The sequence below is a fragment of the Capsicum annuum genome, chromosome 4 (genome assembly GCF_002878395.1).
Source record: "Capsicum annuum cultivar UCD-10X-F1 chromosome 4, UCD10Xv1.1, whole genome shotgun sequence".
NCBI lineage: Eukaryota > Viridiplantae > Streptophyta > Magnoliopsida > Solanales > Solanaceae > Capsicum > Capsicum annuum.
Window position 1 is genome coordinate 91,498,300 of NC_061114.1, and position 16,480 is coordinate 91,514,779.

Genomic DNA, 16,480 nt, shown 5'->3' on the forward strand with positions numbered 1-16,480 from the left:
GCAATTTCTTGTTTGTTAAGGCTCAAAGTTGTTTTGTGAAATTTAGAGTGAAATCCTGTAGAGGTACAGGTCATGATTTTTCATATTTTTTGAGTAGGATGTTTTCCACGTGGAAATCATTATCTCATTTACTTACTGTTTTAGTTCTGTTGAAATATTAGGCAACCTGTCTCATTGATAGGCAATTGCTAAGTTAAAATATGTAAATCAGTAGGTCTAGTACTCTATTATTGTCAATTGTAAAAATTTTAACTTTGATTGATATGGTAGGTTTGTTATGTGATGAATGGCGAAAAGAAAGAATTGAAGGTGACGATGAAGAAGAAATTGAAGTGATAATAATGGTGTATAGCGAAGAAGAAGACAAATCAAATGTGATATAATGATGGTGAAGAGCAACGAAATGATGGTGATGGTGGCCGGATACAATTTTTTGGTGAGATGAGATATGGAGTACATGTGGTTAGCGATGAAAAAGATGTATTATTTGAGTTTTTAAATGATTAAATAAGAATTAATTAGTGTAAAACATAATTAGCAAAAAAAAGTTAATAAACAAGTAAAAGAATATAATAATTATAATTTCTGACATATGACACTGACATGGTGCAGATGTGATGGGCGAGTGTAAAATGCCACATGTTGTGATAGTGTCTTATACATTTCAAGATGGTATTAAATTCACTTTTAATATGTATAAGGGTGTAATAGGACACTTCACTAGTTTATGTGTGTCTTTAACTTTTCAAATATTATTTAAGATAATTTTGATGTCTCTTTCCTGATATGTATATACATATAAAATATTTAGATTATGGAGAGATCATGGATTCACGTGAAATTAGCTTATAAATTTGCCCATGGGGATAGGTGATAGGTCTGATACCATTTGTAGGGGGGTGCGGATCTATGCGGATAACTAACTTATGAAATAGATTCATTATATATTTTTCTTTGTGCGCGGATATTTCTTAAATTTTGTTTCAATATCTTTTAATGATTTATTCTTTTCGTAAGATGTATTCATTAATTTGTGTGGTTTATTATTTTATCCTATAGTAATTGCAGAGTTACAGATTTCTGTATAATAATTTATCCTAATTGTACTGTAATGTATATCTAATTCTAGATTTTTAATGTTATTTATTATCTTGTGTTGTTCTTCTCGTAGCGAGTTTTTTAAATTATATAAACTATCACATGTACTTTTTTCTAAATTTTCTAAAGTTTCTTCTATCCATATTAATTTTTCTTTTAGATTCTCCATTATTTTTCTAATTCGATTTCTATAATTAATTTCTTTATTTAGATTATCTTGATTTTCTCTAGTTTTTCTAATATATTCTAACATCTCTTAATCTGAATAATATCCTTCTGGATAATTATCTAGGTATAACTGTGTTATTCAATTTATAGTTTCAATTTCATAGTCTAATACTTTCTCTAATATTATTTTCTTAATATCTATAATTTCTATATCTCTAAGTATCTATAAGATTAAGACTTTAGGATTATCTATCATTTAAAATTGACTAAATATTTTAGTATAATATTTTGTAGTTGTTTGTTTTAGCCTTAGTAGTTCTTGCATATTTTCATTAAGAAATTCTATATATTTTATATCTTTAGTTTTCATGTATTTGTCTAAATTTACTTTCATCTGTTTTTCTATTAACTGTATGTTTCTCATATCTTTTTTAAAAAATTCTATGTAATTTATCATGGTAAGTATTTGTAAGAGTAGTTAGGTAAGTATGGTATGTAATTTACTCTAGTCATATAATATTTTCCAAATGTCTTTTCTAATATGATTTTTCTTATATCTACTACTTTTATATCCTTAAGTGCATACAAAATAAGTATTTTAAATTTATCTACCATCACATCAGATGAATAATTATTCATTTTCATAAAATTGCTATTGTCAAAATATTCCCTCCAATCATATACATAACAAAATATGGTCATCTTAGATTACTATATACTAGATTATTCTTAAATAACATGTTTTTCGATCACTATTAGCATGGTAATTTGGATAATTTTCTCTTAAACAGCGCCTCTACTCTGGTTACTCCCCACCACGGCTTCTTGCCTCATTGGTTTCACCTTTAGGATGGCATAGTTCTTAGGAATTTTTCTCCGTTTCCACTTTGCTAATAAACTTCTTAACATATTATTCTTCGAATAATTCTATTATAAAGTAACTAATATGAATTTATTTTATCATACCATAATTGTTGGGAATTATGAATTTAGCTATTCATAATCATAAATAAATATACCTGTTCGGGTAGGTTTGATATTTCTGAGGTTTGTTCCTCCATAGCTTTTTCCATTGAAATATATCTGTTTTTTAATTAACTAAGCAAAATATTTGTTGCGGACAGGAGAGAGTATTTGTGCTTCAACACATAAAGGCTTGCCTTGCAATGCCTTCGGTTCCTTTAATTTATAGAATGAATTTTTACAAAAGCATTTACATTTCTTGCACGTTTTCTAAAATTCTAAAAAAATAGTCTCCTAATGAGACAAGAACTATTAGTGCTATAGCCTAAAAAGTCTAAAAGGCTAAAAAAGGCTACAAGAATTATTAGTGCTATAGCCTAAAAAGTCTAAAGGCTAAAAAAGGCTAAAAATCTATACAATAATTTTACGTAAAATGTATTTAATATCTTGTCTTCTATTATTACTCCGTTGATTGTCGTATCTGCTGTTTTTTCATATCTCCATTATTGCTTCTTATCTTATCTTCCAGCTGGTATGCTTATCTTCTTGATTCTTTTATTCTAGGTGGACTTCTGGGATAATATTATTTTCTCCATTACATCTTGAACATTGATGGTCTGGATATTTGTGTCCAATTATCTTGCAATATCTCGTCAATAATCCGTCTGAAATAAATCCTTTCTTAATTGCTCTTGCAGTAGATTGTTTTTCTGGGTTAAGTAATGTCATTATCCATTGCCTAACATCTTCCATATCTGCTTGTCGTAGTTCTTTTGAATTTGAATAAATCATCTGATGGTCTCTTGAATAATAGCTCCATATTGGATTTTCATTGGTATAATTATTTGCTAATTCTTGAATAATTGTAGCTAGTCCAATGAATCGTTTATTTGCATAGAAATCAAGTATCTCAATGCTGGGTATCTCTGGCTGTTGCATAATATCTTCTGGTATAATCATATCTCTGGTTAATCCTATTTTTACCACTTGTATAACTGGTTTTATTTCGTCGTATAATATCTCTGCTGGTGCGGTATAACACTTTATATAAAATAGATTTTCTTTGGTTATCCTTTTATAGGTGGTGAATATTTTATGTAATTCTTCCATAGCTGTTAGTTTTTCTCCGTCTTGAGTGTATATGGTATTTAATAATCCATAGTCAAAACAAGTTTTTATTAAGCTTGGGTTGGTTTTGGATAGTGCAATTAGCTTGTTATAACCTTGTAATTTTTGGGTTATATAATTTGTGTTTGGTTCTTTGATATTTGTAGCTCTGGAGTTAAGGTTTAGGAAAGTTTGTACTCTATAGATATTTTTTATGTATTTTTGGGCTGTATAGTTGCAAACTTTTTTATCTTGGTTCAGACTATCTCGATGTGTGGTAATTTATGGGGGTATGAACAAGGGGTCTTTTTGTGTTTTGGTATAAATGGTTTCTCAAATATCTTATTCATATTCATGTTCTGATATCTTTGTCTACTAACTCCTCTGCTTGTACCTGCAGAAGTAGATTGATAAATGTTATGGGTTTTATGGAGTGTCCCATCGTCTCCTTCTAGCTCTGGAACTTTAATGTCTTCCGATCGACATAGCTCTGCATACTGCTAAGTTAGCTGATTTGTAGCTATAGACTTCAGTTTATCTTCATTAGTCTTTAGCTTTTCTATCTCATTACCCATACTGTCCACTTTCATTGAAAGCGTAGTTAGGGTGTTGAGTATTTTTTCTAGAGTATCTTCTTCTATTATACCAGTCTGTGTAACTTTGTCTTGATGTGTAATCTGCAATAACATTTTTGTTAGTATTAATTACTTCAATTATAAATGTGAAATTTAATATATTCAAGACTAGTCTCAGAATCTCTTTTGTTGTAACTGAATTTTGTATTTTCTTTGTTAACCACCAGCGTACCTGTGTATTATTTGTTCGTACAATAAATTTGTTATATACAATATATGACTCAAATGCTAATAAACATTTATATAATAAACATAATTCTTTCCTATTTATTTCCCATTTTATTTCTGTTTCATTGAACGTACCTGAGTAGTATCTACAATGGTGTTCTAATTTTTTTGCTTCATATCGATATTTAAGTACTCCTCCATAACTACATTCACTAGCATCTGCTTCTACTAATATATATAAATTTTCTATTTTCATCTGAAAATTGTAATTTTGGTAATTCTTTATAAAGTAATTTTATTTTTTGAACTTGTTTTTTATCTTCTTCATTATAGTTATATTCTACATCCTTTTTAAATTTTTTCTGTAGTGGTTTTAAAGTTTCTGCTAATTTTGGTATATATTCCCTTACTTGGTTTACTAATCCTAAAAATGATTGTAATTTCTTTTTTTGTATCTAATTCTTCTTTCGAATTTACTATTTTTTGTACTATATGTTGTTGCATTTTTACTCCACTCTTCTCTATTTGTATTCCTAAAAATTCTATCTGATTTTTCATAATTCAGTTTTCTTTTCGCTTAGACTTATTCCCGATTTTTCTATTATATCTGTAAATTGTCCTAATAATTTTAAATGTTCTTCTTTAGTTTTTGTATATAATAATATATCATCTATGTATACTATACAATTAGATAATTGTTTAAAATAACTATCCATAAAATGTTGATATCTACCTGGTGCATTTTTATATCCAAATGGTAATACGTTCGATTCATAAAATCCTTGTGGTACCGTAAATGCGGTTAATTCTTTAGATTCTTCTTCTAACTTTAAATGGTAAAATCCTGATTTACAATCGAATTTGCTAAAATAATTATATCTTTGTATTTGTCTTATTTTTAATATTTTATTTGGTATTGGATAATTATATGTCATAGTTTTTGCATTTAAATTTCTATAGTCAATAACCATTCTACTTTTTCCTCTTTTTTGTTCACTATGTTTATTTACTATAAATGCTGGACTATTATGTTTACTATTACTTTTTTGTATATATTATTTTTTTAATAATTCATCTATATGCATTTTAAATTCTTTTAAATCATCAAAATTACATGTTAATGGTTTCTGGGTTATTATGCTATTTTTATTTATTAATTCAATTTTTATAATAATTTTATGTTTTTCCCATCCTTTTAATGGATTTTGACTAGATTTTGTCAATGTTTTTAGACCTAAAATTTGTTAAATACTTTGTAAAACTTGTATCTTTATGTCAATTCCCCTTTTGAAATATCTCATTTTATTCCGTAATTCAATCAAATTAAAAGAAATAACAAGTTCATCACGTGAGGTGAGAACAACACGTGATACTTTATGGAGGCTAAAATCAACCATAAATAATTACTCTAGGAACTGTATATGTAATGCTATACTTGCAATACTACGTTCTCCTAGATAACTAATTGTAATGAAAAATCATTATTCCATATCCAAGGCTTACTACAAAAACTTGTTGTAATAAAAAAATATTTCACCAAAAAAAGGGTCCAGGTCATATTTTTATTATTAAACTCCAAAAGATTTTGTCTGGGGTTTGTTTTGGAAAAAAAGAGTTTATAAACTTTAGTAGCGTTTTTAGGAAAAAGAATTCAAAAAACACTTTTAAAAATAGTTACAATTTTTATTTGTGCAAACACGCAATTCAAGCAAATAAAAATAATATGATTCTGCAGAAGTTAAACTTTTCGTACAAATAAAAATATAACTTATAATATATATATATATATATATATATCTATAATCTATAAGTTATATCTATAATCTATAATATATTAAAAGTATGAAAATCCTTAGATAGAAAATTGATTTGACTTTTTGCCCTTCATTAAAAGATCCTTTTTTAGATAAAATTATTTTTTCACTATTTTTTAAATTTATTATTTAATTAATTTTTATTATATTAACTAGACTTCCTAAAATATATTGTAGGAGAATCAATTAATATTTTTCTTTCTACTATACTTCCTAAAATATATGAGACTCCTAAAATATATGGTAAGAGAATTAATTAATATTTTTCTTTCTACTATACTTCCTAAAATATATGAGACTCCTAAAATATATGGTAAGAGAATTAATTAATATTTTTCTTTCTACTATTCAATTAGAAAAATACTCCTAAAATAGGACTCTATTAATTAAGGAAATACTTCTATAAATATTGAGATGTTCATTAAATTAGAGAAAAAATTGCTTTGCCTATTGGGAGAATATATATATAATTGATGCTCATCTAACTTGATTCGATTGCATATCTAGATTGATGGATGCTTGATTTTCTAACTCTCAGCTTCTTCACTATTTTTGTCAGCATAATAGAATTCAACATGTGTGTGTATATATATATATACATACATATATATATATATATATATACATATATATATATATATATAAAAAAAAATCATTGGATAAAATTTTTTTAGGGTCAAAATTTTCGCTCAGACAAGAATTAATTGGATAAAAATCGAAGCTTTGTGATCACTATTATATTTTTTTTTAATAGTTTACAAGTCGTAGATGAATGTCGATTGACTTTGAAGAATTTCTTGTGTAAAGGTTAGGTTTAATTGTATTGTTTTGATATTTTTATTATCTTATTATTGTATTTTAATTTACAGATGCTAGATGAATGTGGGGCGGCTTTGAAAAAAAATTTAGGTAAAAGTTAGGTTTAATTGTATTATCGTAATATGTCAATTAGTTTGTTATTTTCTGGTAGTTTACAGTTCGTAGATGAATCTCGATCGGCTTTGAGAATATTTTGTGTATTGGTCGGCTTTGAGGAATTTTTTTTTATGTAAATGTTAGATTTAGTTGTATTATTTTGATATCTCCATCATCCTATTATTTTATTGTTGTTTACATACTCAAAAGATATTAAATTTAATTAGTATATTTATTTTTATTATTTAAACAAATATCTTATTTAGTGTAATGTTTTGAACTCATTAAAGTGAGTTATACGCGCAAGACGCGTACACTTAAACTAGTATATATATATATATATATATATATGTATGTATGTATGTGTTTATGTATTACATTATTATTTGTACAAAAATAGTGAAACTTCTTAAGAAACTACTACATTTTAGTAAAATGTTAAACACTCAATATGCATTCAGTAACCGAAAAAGTAAAATTTATTCACGTGTACTACTTTTTTTTCAGTAACGAATACTAATTGGAAAATTCGATTTAAATTTAATTTAAGTTTTAAAAATACCATTCCATCAGTTAGACACATAGTGTTAAAAAAAAAAATCACAGCATGCTAATTTTATTTAAGCGAATTGTAATAAAATGGATAAAAATCTCTTCATTATTATTCAGAAACCTCGAATTTGTGTTAATAACAAAAAAAAAAATATTTCCTCCATTTCAGTTTGTAGCAGGAAGGTAGTTTGAAATATATTTTCTTTAATAGTTTTTATACACGATGAATTCAAATTAATCGAACACACATTGAAGGAAAAGAATTCCTAACCTCAGTCATTTGTCGGTGAAATTTTGTTGGGTTCAAAATTGAAAGCATGTTTGAAATTGATAGGGCGTCATGCGGAAGCTAATAGTTACAGATATCAGACCACTCCTAAAATTGTACTAAAAAGTATTTTGATATGATTGGCTAATAAACCTAGATAGTGAAAAATTAATAGAAAAATAATGTCTTTCGAAATAAAAACTTTTTGATGACTACATTCATATTATGAATGATATTGTATTATTGATTAAAGGGATAATAGTCCGAAAAATACTTGTACTTTGCCTAAATTTGTAGTTGGGCATACTAAACTTTGCGGGGGTCCTATTACCCGCCTGAATTATTTTAAAGTGAAATTAATTCCTCCCTGAAACATTATACCCAGTTTTTGAAATAGAAAGTATAATACACAAGTCAATCTCATTTTTACACGTGTATTTTTTATTTAAAATTAATTTTTATTTACTTTTTTCTCCATTTTTATTCTTTTATCACTTTTCATCATTTTTTCATCATTTTTCCACTAAAATCTTGATTCTTAATTCTTGAAATTTGGTTTTCATTTAGTTCATATTTTTGTAACTATTTGATGCTATTGTCTTTCAGATAACAGATGCTGGCTCAGCTTGTTTTGAGCAGCGGATTGTTTTCACACAACTAATTAAATTTTATATTAATCAGTTGGGTGCACATAATTATGTTCCACCCTTTTTACATAATTCATCTGCTATAGAAAACTTTTTTGGGTTATCATCTGCAGAATCTGCATTAATGGTGCAAGGTTCACAAATTGACACATTCATATATTCTGTCAAAAGAAGTATAGAATTCATGGCTAATCCTAATTTCAAAAATAAAAAAAAAATAGAAATTAACAATTAGTGAGAAGAAATTAAAAAATAGTAAGAAAAAATTTTAAACAAACAAAGAAAACCAAGAAAGATTTTAGAATTTTTGACTAAACAATTTTAACTTCAGCAATGAAGGTGAAATTGAGAGAAGACTAGAAGAAAGGTTTATATGTAAAATAAAGAAAAGTGAGGGGTTACGTGACCCAAAAAAAAAAAATGTTTATAACGATTTTTTAACGCTCTCACATGCTTAATGCGCGTGAATTATACGCAATGGCTCAAGTGAATAAATATATGTCATTTAAATATGAAAAAAAAATTTAATAAGATAATAGGACCCCGCAAAGTTCAATATGCATAACTACAAATTTAGACAAAGTACATATATTTTCTAGACTATTATCCTATTTAAAAAGTAAATATCTTCTATAGAAGTCCAAAACCTTTAGAATTGTAAAAGATTTTTTTTTTGATAAGAAAATCTTTTTGAACAAGAAATTTTTTTGGAATTAAAATGTAATTATAATAAAGTTCAGATAAACTGTAAAACTCACGAAATTCTAACAAATATAAATAACGACGGCAGTTTTCTTGTCAAAAAAAAGAAAAAAAATCCTAAACGTCAGCACAACCCCCCCCACCTCCTTCACTTCCAAGCCCAAACTGGGTCCTTTCTTTTTGCCTTTCCCAAGTTCCTCCATCTCCCGCTTTACACAGTCACACACAACATAAATACATTTCTCAATAAAAAATACGGAGTCGTTTGATAGAGTGTATAAAAATAATATAAAATATAGTATATTAATAATGCTTGTATTAGTTATACTTATATTAATTATGCTTGTATTTTTTTATGCAGTGTTTGATTCGATGTATTATTTTATTTTTTTTATATAATACTCTCAATATATATGTTGAAAAAGGATGCAGAAATTTTTTTAATATATATGTTGAAAAAGGATGCAGAAATTTTTTTGAGGGGTAATAGGATCTTTAAGCATGTTAATACATGCATTAGATCTATTGCATTACTAATGTTATAAATTTTGAGATATTAATAATATACACCTCAATACACAATAAAATAAAAAAATATATCAAATAAAATATTATTAATACATATTAAACTAATACATGTATTAACATTTCAATACACTCATGACGCCTAAATGTAAAAGGTGGTAGTGGAGCAGTAGTGAAAAAATGGCAGTCTTATTCTCCAACCCCTCCCTGCCTATTGTGTTTTTAAAATATGTTGAGGTCCCTTTCACTCCGAAATAAATATTAGAGCAGAGTGCTTTCCTTTTCTCATGTGTCTTCTCGCCGCCACTGCCATTACTTTGTATTATTAGTACCCCTATAGCCTAACCAAAACCTATACATATACTTCCTCCGTTTTTTTCTGTGTGACACATTTTTTTTTTAATTCGTTACCAAAAAAATATTAAGTTATTATAATTAAAAAAAAGCTTACTTTATGAAGTAAGTATATGAGTGTATCATAATATTACGTAAGTTTATTTGGTGTACTAAAATTTCATTACAGTATTTAATAAAATATTAAATTATAAAAATTAATTATATATATTTTTATTAGTGATCATTTTCACAATTATATTACAAAAATCTATTATATTTATTTTTACTTTATATTTCTATTGGAGACAATTTTCACAATTATATAAACACCGTATTAACAAATTTAATTGGTGATCTCTTAACTCATATTGCTAACAACTTTTATCAGTTACTCAGTTAATAAAAAGAAAAGAACAACGAAAATAGATATCCATCTCCATTATAAATACACACAATATATCACCACCCTATTGAACTCCATCGATTTTCTTTCCGTTTTTCTGTGAAATCTTGAAATTCAAACCATTTTGGCTTCAGAAACCGATGTGCAGCTGTAAAACATAAGGTGGGTTGGTCTTCTTTTCAATTTTTTTTTTTGGTTCTTGATAGTGTAAAGAAAAGAAAAAGAACAAACTTGTGTATTCTTCTTCAGCTTTCTCTGTTTTCTTCATGTGATACAGGTTGAAGTGATCTTGTTTCTACCAAGAATCTTAAAGTGCAACTTGCTTTAGCTTGGGAAACTCATAGCATAGGGTACCCAAAAGGTGTGTTTGTTTTTGTTTCCGTTTTTCTTGCAAGTATTTATGAAGGAAGAGAAGTATATAGAGAAACAAAAAGTGAAATCTTCAATTATGTTATCTTTCTTTTTCTACTCTTCTGATGTCTGAAGTGGTCTTGTGTGGTTTACAGACACTGCATGCTATTCTAAGGAGTTTTCTTGACTATCCATTTCTCAGGCTTCATCAATGGCGGAGAAAGACCCTGATTTTTTCTCCCACAAACTGCCTACTGCTTCCCAGGTTTCCTTCTTTTACCTCAAATAGTACAATTTTATTGTCTATGTTTGTTATGGAAGAGGCGATGTTAAACTTGCATTTTTGATTCTTGAAAAAAGGTGGTGGAAGAATTGAAGGAGCTATGGGGAATGGCTTTGCCAATAACAGCAATGAATTGCCTAGTGTATGTTAGAGCAGTGGTGTCTGTTCTATTCCTGGGCAGGCTTGGAAGTCTAGAACTTGCTGGTGGAGCACTTTCCATTGGGTTCACAAACATAACTGGTTACTCTGTCCTTGTTGGTCTTGCTTCAGGTCTTGAGCCAGTTTGTAGCCAAGCTTATGGCAGCAAGAACTGGGACTTGCTTTCACTGTCTCTTCAACGTATGATCTGTATACTTTTGTTGGCAATCATTCCAATAAGTCTTCTTTGGATCAATCTTGAGGCAATCATGCTATTCATGTGTCAAGACAAGGAAATAACAGCAATGGCTGCAACTTACTGTATCTATTCACTTCCTGACCTTGCAACAAACACTTTGTTACAGCCTCTGAGAGTGTATCTGAGGTCACAAGGGGTGACTAAGCCTCAGATGTGGTGTACTTTTGTGGCAGTGCTTTTTCATGTGCCATTGAACTATTTTTTGGTGGTGATGATGGGGCTAGGAGTTCCAGGAGTTGCTATGGCTTCAGTGCTAACTAATCTGCATATGATGGTGCTGATGATGGGGTATGTGTATGTCTATGGGAGGTGGGAGTGGAGATGGACGGCTGGGATTGGAGGGATTTGTGGTGGGTTGGGGCCACTGCTGAAGTTAGCAGTTCCTAGTTGTATAGGGATCTGTTTGGAGTGGTGGTGGTATGAGATTGTGACTGTTCTTGCTGGATATTTGCCTAATCCAAGGCTTGCTGTGGCTGCCACTGGGATTATGATACAGACTACTAGCCTTATGTACACTGTTCCCATGGCCTTGGCTGGCTGTGTATCTTCCAGGGTAAGTTTGCTGAAACTGAGATTGCTTTGATTACGCGTCACATGGGAAGCACACTTAATGCTGCTAGCATCATATGAACTTTTTTTTAAACATTGCAGTTTGTTTATGGTGAAAGCCAATGTTTGAAAATCTAACTCATACTCCCTCCGTTTATCTTATTTGATGGTGTTTGTTTGAACATGGAGTTTAACTTTTAGCACATATGAAAATACCCTTAGAACTTGTTGTTACGTTTAGCATATTAATCAAGGGAAATAGCATTAGATAGAAAAAGGGGTCATAAAAGACTAAAAAAGAAAAGAGTATATTAGATAGAGCTAGAAACCATTTCATGCTATAGTGTGAAAAATTAGGGAGTAGTTATCCTAATGATTGACCATGGACCACTTCTCTGGGGAGAGCCTGACTCAACTAAGTCAACTTGCTGTCTGCCCTGAGATGAAAAGGGAGTCAGTAATTATGCATTTTTGTGACACACCAACTGCCTAGTCATGAAATCTGCTGAGCTCTCGCAAATCAGGCCCACCAAAAAAATCCTTCTCTGTGTGCTTTAACTTGTGGATGGTGACATAGCCATATTCCTGCTACTGCAATTATTTATCTAGCATAAATAAAGTGATGATTAGCTTATAATGATCTTTGTAATGGTTGCTGACAAATACTAATGAATGGATATGTTTCAATTTTTCGTAACTTGTATGTTTGATCCTTGTGTTGTAACATGTTGCTTGTGTGTTGTTGTGAATTGACATATTTAAATGTGAAAAGATGCGGTTCTGATTACTTAGGGAACAACTTGCTTTAATTTGCTGGATGATTTGACCTCTTTGACTCACATACATTGCTAATGCTTGTTGGCTAGTTCTCCTAAACCTTTTTTTAATGATTAAGCAAGTGCTTTAGAAGTGGAAAGCAGTTGGGCCATTTATACTTTTGCCATTCATTATCACAAGTGACTGCTCATCTTTTAGTATTTACAGTAGTTAAGAAAATCTATTTGGGTAGTTTGGTAGAATAAGATCCTAAATGGTAGTGAAATGTGTCGACATTTTGTGCATTTGATATCTAAGGAACCCCACAATGAACTAAAGTTTGTTTTCCTTTCAAGATTTGGTCCTTAGAGTTGCACTGTATGTGATTTTTAAATTAGATTGCTTGGTTCTACATGATATATGAACTCCATTTCTTCTTTATAGCTTTTTCATTGATTATATGCATGAGACTGTTGTTATGGTAATATTGGTTCTTGATTTCATATAGTAACTAAAATACCAAAGAGAGAGAGAGAGAGAGAGAGAGAGAGAGAGAGAGAGAGAGAGAGGGGCGGGCTTCTATTAATAACTAACATAAACTGGACAAAAACAGAATTATTTTCCTGTGTAGCATCTCATAATCTTCCTAAAGATTGTATGCTTTTTGTCAGTTACTTGATCGCATCAAACTTTATGTACATCCCTATCCATCCGATTCAGTGAATGGTTAGTCCTGCTAGGAGCCACATCTACGGCATATGTTGCTTCCACTTGTGCCTCACTTCCCCTATCAATTGGCTAATATATGACATAGCCATTTAACCAACTAGAGTTTACCAAAGATTTCATGCCTTAACACACGTATCTCTTCGCATATTTTATACGGTTGGCATTTTACTTCCGTCTATTTTTAACATCTCCAACTTTAAAGTTATGCCATTTTCGTGTATCCTTGGATGTTGCAGAGTTACTTTTTTGTTATAAAGAGAAATGAGATTAGTGCTGTAATGCTATACTAATTTAGTTTCAAATTCAGGTCGGGAACGAGTTAGGAGCTGGGAAACCATACAAAGCAAAGTTAGCTGCAGTAGTTGCATTAGCCTGTGCATTTGTAATTGGATTCATAAATGTTATATGGACAGTGATCTTCAGGAACAAATGGGGAGGCCTATTTACAAAAGATGAAATGCTTCAAGCCCTTGTTGCATCAGTTTTACCAATAATAGGCTTGTGTGAGCTCGGAAACTGTCCGCAGACCACTGGTTGTGGGATACTCCGGGGAACGGCTCAACCGGTTATAGGTGCCCGGATCAACCTCGGCTCGTTTTACTTCGTGGGCACACCGGTGGCGGTAGGGCTGGCCTTCTGGCTAAAAGTTGGGTTTAGTGGTCTATGGTATGGTCTCTTATCAGCACAAGTAGCCTGTGCTTTCTCAATTCTTTATGCTGTGCATTGCTGCACAGATTGGGAAGGTGAGGCATTGAAAGCCAAGAGGCTGACCAACTTGGAGATGATGGGGCATAGAGATGACACAAGTGATGATGATGAACACAATGTCCTTTTGGTTAATGAGAAGGACAAGTTTGATGATGTTCCATAAAGAAAAGTAAGAAAACAAATTCAATGAGTTTGGAATTATGTAGGGACCAAGTATTATTTGGAGTTTTTTTTTCTTTTTTAGGGACTTTTTTTTGTTGTTTACTTGCTTTTTCTCGAGGCATGTTTTTTTTTTTTTTTTTTTTAAAAAAAGCAAAGAGAATATCATGGTGTCCCATACAAAATGTTCCATAATTTCAGGCTCTAATACAACAACATTTTGCTAGCTTTGAGTTGCTCACCCATACAAGTGGTTACTACTTTACTATATGTTTTCCTATATTTTAGTGTCCTATAGTCTGCTTTTACTTTACTATTTCCTCTATTTGAGTACCTAATACTTAATTTGCTATTGCGACCAATAATGTTGGTTAATAGGGAGTAAGGTTAGTAGAACAACAGACTAATTTGGTACCTATGAGAGTTTTAATACTTTGATTGGAGAAAATCTTAACCTTGTATTGGGTGGATTTTTTTATTTCAATGTTGGTTTCTGTTTTAATTTACTTAGAATGTCGGTCCAATGGGGTACACCTGGAAGATATTTCTTTTCAACTGAACAACATAGGCAGTTTTTAATTGATAGATAATTTGAGGTGATTTATGGGAGTGATTTTGAAAATGGATGATTTTGAATTTTTTAACTTTTGACGAAAAGGTAGAAGCGAAAAGTTAAAAGTTGAAAATCAGTAGTTTTCAAGATTATTGAGTCTTAACTTGAATATTTTTCATATTATGATTTTATACACATCAATAATCTTATTAAGAAAATTTATCAGATTGACTTGAGAAAATAAAAAATCTCTATAAATATATATTAGTATGAGAATTTAGATTATCTACTTGTACTTCCTTTCAAATGCAATTTTTTTATCCCTTAGAGCCGTTTGGTTTACGGTATTAATGTAAATAATTTCGAGATAAAATAATAATTTCGGGATAAAAATTTTATGCACTTGTTTGGTTGTCATTATCTAGGATAATTTATCCCGCGACTAATAATTAGTCCCGAAATAAGTTATCCATAGATATGGTGGGATTATTATCCCAACTTAAGTTATCCTTGGTATAAATTATAAAATGATAAAAGTACCCTCAATCCCCATATTTTCATTTCACACATATATAGATTTTTATTTTTCCTAACAAATTTATCATGGATATAAATTTTCATTTTTGCTAACAAATTTATCATAGACAAGTTATTAAAGTATGTTAACATTCCCTTTCTAACTTAATACATGCTTAATTATTAAATTAAAAAATATTTTATATTTAGCTAAAAATATTTGAAATTTTTTTTTTTTTTTTAAAAATACAATTTGACTCTCCAAATATTAATGATACAAAATAATGAAAAATGAGAGTAATTCTTTTTCATATTTTTTGATGATGAGTTTTTTTGATAAAAAATGAGATTATCAATATTTTATGGAATTTAGAACAAAATAAGTAATTTAACATGAAATATTAGAGCTTCATACACATTTAAGCAATATCAACATAAATTTCTTAACATATATTTTTAGGTAAAAGAAACTAATAAAGTTGAAAAAAAATAGTAACTTTTTAATTTCTTTGGTATGATTTAATATGAAGGAAAATAATTAAACTAAATATTGTAGAGAGTATTTTAGTAAACAAACAATATATTTTTACAAACAATGCACTACATGTTATTTTTCGTACCACAAACCAAACAACCACTAAAAAATAATACCAGGATAACTTATCACAGGACAACTAATCCCAGCATAACTTATCTGATACGAGACAAATAAGGAGAACACGAAACAAACTCCAAATCACTCCACTAATCTTAAGGATCCGAGGACCTTTTTGGAGACCACTCTCGGATTCGCTACCAACAAGAAGAATAGAAGATTCAATGATATAATATAACACCCAAAACAGTATCAACACGTGAAGAACAAGGGAATTATAATAAAAATAACCAACGGTTTCAACAACACAAGAAACAACAACAAAAGATTACACTAAACAAGGGGATAGAAAGATAGACTACATGAATGCATAATCTTAAGAACCCAAGAGCATATTCCACTCTTGGACCCTTAACACTACAACACACTACAATTCACCTATCTCTTACGTGGCACAAGAGGGACCTCGATCTCCCAAGCATCCAACATTTCCAAGCTTGAATCCAACACGAGTGATTCCATACTCAAGTTGAAATTCCTAGTTACAATGTTTGACAATAGGGGCCTTTCTCACAAGAGAGAA

General features: G+C 29.7%; 1 protein-coding gene across 2 annotated transcripts; it reads left to right on the plus strand.

The window, feature by feature from the left end:
* Window positions 1-9,943: 9,943 nt before the first annotated feature.
* LOC107867872 (protein DETOXIFICATION 54) lies at window positions 9,944-14,459 on the plus strand. Of its 2 annotated transcripts, none has more exons than XM_016714334.2 (5): window positions 9,944-10,463; window positions 10,579-10,662; window positions 10,808-10,917; window positions 11,013-11,885; window positions 13,674-14,459. In XM_016714334.2, the coding sequence occupies exons 3-5, from the start codon at window positions 10,864-10,866 to the stop codon at window positions 14,235-14,237; spliced, it is 1,491 nt and encodes a 496-aa protein (XP_016569820.1). In that variant the 5' UTR covers window positions 9,944-10,463; window positions 10,579-10,662; window positions 10,808-10,863; the 3' UTR covers window positions 14,238-14,459. The 2 variants fall into 2 exon arrangements, with proteins under 2 accessions (XP_016569820.1, XP_016569821.1); XM_016714335.2 differs by having other exon boundaries at window positions 10,244-10,463; window positions 10,855-10,917.
* Window positions 14,460-16,480: the final 2,021 nt, after the last annotated feature.

Excerpts from the sequence above, each read along its gene's own strand:
- LOC107867872 (XM_016714334.2), top strand. The coding sequence starts at position 10,864 with ATGGCGGAGAAAGACCCTGATTTTTTCTCCCACAAACTGCCTACTGCT. Across the intron at positions 10,918-11,012 it reads AACTGCCTACTGCTTCCCAG|GTGGTGGAAGAATTGAAGGA; the intron begins GTTTCCTTCTTT and ends TCTTGAAAAAAG. Across the intron at positions 11,886-13,673 it reads CTGGCTGTGTATCTTCCAGG|GTCGGGAACGAGTTAGGAGC; the intron begins GTAAGTTTGCTG and ends TTTCAAATTCAG.